The sequence below is a fragment of the Pteropus alecto genome, unplaced genomic scaffold, assembly GCF_000325575.1.
Source record: "Pteropus alecto unplaced genomic scaffold, ASM32557v1 scaffold134, whole genome shotgun sequence".
Taxonomy (NCBI): Eukaryota; Metazoa; Chordata; class Mammalia; order Chiroptera; family Pteropodidae; genus Pteropus; species Pteropus alecto.
In genome coordinates this window covers 5,393,309-5,396,241 of record NW_006436283.1, presented here as the reverse complement: position 1 = coordinate 5,396,241, position 2,933 = coordinate 5,393,309, and the positions used below count along the sequence as shown (strand labels likewise).

Genomic DNA, 2,933 nt, shown 5'->3' with positions numbered 1-2,933 from the left:
GCGCCTTCCACTGCGGGGTGCAATCGTCCCCTTAGAGAGCAATGTCGTGGTGGTGGAAGCTTGGGGTTTAATACAGACACACGTATGAAATGTGATTTGTGGGTAAGTTATCTCATCTCTCTGAATTGTGAAGTATTTGAGGTTGACACATGTACATGGCGGGAGTTCAGTAAATCACAGCTTAAGTGAGTGACATGTCAGTCAATTCATGTTCTCAGAGTGAGCGTCTCGTGAAGTGGGCAGGGTGAGCTCAGTATTCCCATTTTGCAGAAGGGGGAACGGACCGACAAGGATGCACAAGCAGCGAGCAGCTAGAATGCAGCTCAAGGCCAGCACACAAGGCCAGATCTCCTCCCGCCTTCTAGGTGTGCAGATCGCTGGCCTCTGCTGGAACCTGGTTTCTGGCCACGGACTGTGGATGCACTGGAATGTGGGTTTTTCAAGCTGCCTCAGCAGATCCGGCCACCATAGGGTAGCTTCCCCAGAGGTGGGCAGGAGGGTGCAATGTGGGCAGTTCCCAGGAGTCCAGCAGAGTGGCAGGGCCATCAATGCTGGTCTCACCCAGGCTCCTGGGGAAAGGAAACTAGGAAGCCCCCAAGTACCCTGTCCCCCGTTTCTGCTGTTTCCCATTCAATTGGTCTGTTTGGCTAATTTTTTAAACCCCACGTTATGTCCGTTCAACCACGACCAGAGCACCTGGCGTGTGGTGGTGGTCAGTGGCTCTCCGTCCCCTCCCCACCCCCTCTCGGCACCAGCTCATCCAAATATGAAACTCTTCTTCCTACTGCAGCCAACTCATGTGGCCACTTCTGCTCTGTTGCTGGGGTGGAGCCTGGTCTCTAGGCCACACGTGAACCCCTTGGCCACCTCCAGCTGACTTTGAGCTTGGGGATGAAGAGGCAGAGGGAATGGGGAACAGCTGACCGTCACGGGAAGAGGGAGGCCTCTGAGATTGTGCCACCTTGCAGAGGGGAGTTCTGCTGAGAAGTCCCATAAGTCAGTCACCCCCAAGTCTTTTCTGGGCCCCCTACAGTTGGCAGGACTCAGTGCTGCTGCTGCAAGTCTGCCTGGAGGGCACCCACCCAGCACCACCAACGCCCTCCCCACCAGCCCCCGAGCCCATGCGTCTACGCTGGGAAGAGGCTCTCGACTCAGCGAGAGGCCTTGTGGTTGCAGGGTCCTGCCTAGGAAAGGGAGCTCAGGCCTGAGAGCCCCAGGGTTTGTCCCTCCTACATCATGTCTGATAATGCTTAGTAGGGAGCAGTGAGAAAGAGCCGCTTCCTTAATTTTCTGACATCAAGTGATAATTTTCTGTCATTTTGCTTCTTCCTTGGAGTTTGTGGTCAGGCTGCGGGGAGCAAGATGGGTGGGGCGAGGATCAAGATGGGTGGGGCGGGGATCAAGATGGGTGGGGCGGGGATCAGTTCCTCTGGTCCTTCGCTCTTCACCATAGTTCAGGTGTTTCTCTGTGTTCCTAAGGAAAATCAGGCCCTGTTGATTTTCTGAAGCATATTTCTTTCTATCGAATCCTATTTTCCTATTACTTTTCATTAAAGATGTATTCCCTTGGGGCGGGGAAGTGGCTTAAGGATATTATTACATCACATTTGAGTATTTTCATAATGACTGTATTATCTATTTCTACCGATTAGCTATGATTATTGACATTCTATGCGAGCCATGAGTTTTGTTCAAGATCACGCCAGTGATAAGTGGACAAGTCGCATGAGAACCCAGCCTCCTGCTTCTCAGTCTGATGCATCTCCCAGTTGACATTGACATTCAAGACCATGGCCATGCCTTTTGGTGGTTGAATGAGAAAATACACATTTCTGGGGGAACTTTACAAGTATCTGACAAGTGAACTGCCAAATGTGATGTCTCATCTACATTTTCCTTTCAGCTCAAGATCTTGGTCTTGATCTTCACCAGAGTTGGTTAATGTATGACTACATTGTTATGGAAACTCTCCCAATGCCTACCAAACTCTATCCTTAGAACCTTCCAGAAAAAGAACCAGCAAGTCTCCTCCATTCCCTCGTATTCTCCTGGGGAAGGTGCTCCTGTGGTCAAAAGGGCTCGCTGAGTCCCCGCTCTGTGTCCAGCCCTGAGCAGGGTCCCGTGGGGACTGCACAGGAAGGAAGGTCACAGTCTGGGGAACTTTGGGCCAAGTTCAGGACACCTTTCCTGAACTAGGAGCCATTCAGGTTCTCTGGAGTCATTAGGCCCAGGTGAGCTGGGGGCTCATGGAAAGAGAGCGGCCGCACTGGGGGTGCCATGCGGAGCGGGAGGAGGACTCTGGCCCCTGCTCCTCCCCAGGGGCTGCTAGCCCGGGCCACCGAAGGTCATGGGAGGGGTGGGGGAGGAGTGGCTGTGGTTTTGGAGGTGTGACTGGGGGCAGGTGCAGGTCTGTGAGCTGTGGGGGGAGAGGGGTGTTTTCTCACTGAAAATACACACAGAACCTGCAACTCAGCTGGGATTAAGTAGAAGACCGGACGCGCTCCAGGAGCCTCGCCAGCCGGCTGGCCCACTTTGTTCCCTCAGCGTCCTCCATTTTCCGACCAGTTCCCTGAACGGAACAAAGAAAGGAGTTGAACAAGGAAGAGGCTGGCTCACTGAAAAGCAGAAGTAGGAGGCTTGGGGACTTGGTCCTCCCCTTTACATAAGACTGAAGCCGCGGGTCCAGCCGGAGCCAGATGCTGATGTGGGGAACCTCAGTGCTGGAGAGATGAGCCAGCAGGACGGCGCATCATGGCTGCCTTCAGCTCTGCTGCTTCTCTGGGTCCCAGGTGAGGAGCTGCCTCGTGTGGGTCAGCGGGAGGAAAGGAGGGCGTCAGAGGCAGGGCTGCCGAGAGGTGCTCCGTGAAGCGCCCCGAGTCTGGACTCAGCACTGAACTCAGAATAGGGCGCATTCTGTCCCCTATAAGATGGAC

The 2,933-nt window shown here is 54.0% G+C and overlaps 1 protein-coding gene across 1 annotated transcript in view; it reads left to right on the top strand.

The window, feature by feature from the left end:
• The first annotated feature begins 2,713 nt into the window (after positions 1-2,713).
• Positions 2,714-2,933, top strand: part of CD300A (CD300a molecule) — a 13,919-nt gene continuing 13,699 nt past the window's right edge. Inside the window, exon 1 of the mRNA XM_006912407.2 lies at positions 2,714-2,789. Coding sequence (XP_006912469.1) covers positions 2,729-2,789 — 61 coding nt within the window. The 5' untranslated portion in view covers positions 2,714-2,728. The remainder of the gene's footprint in view (positions 2,790-2,933) is intronic.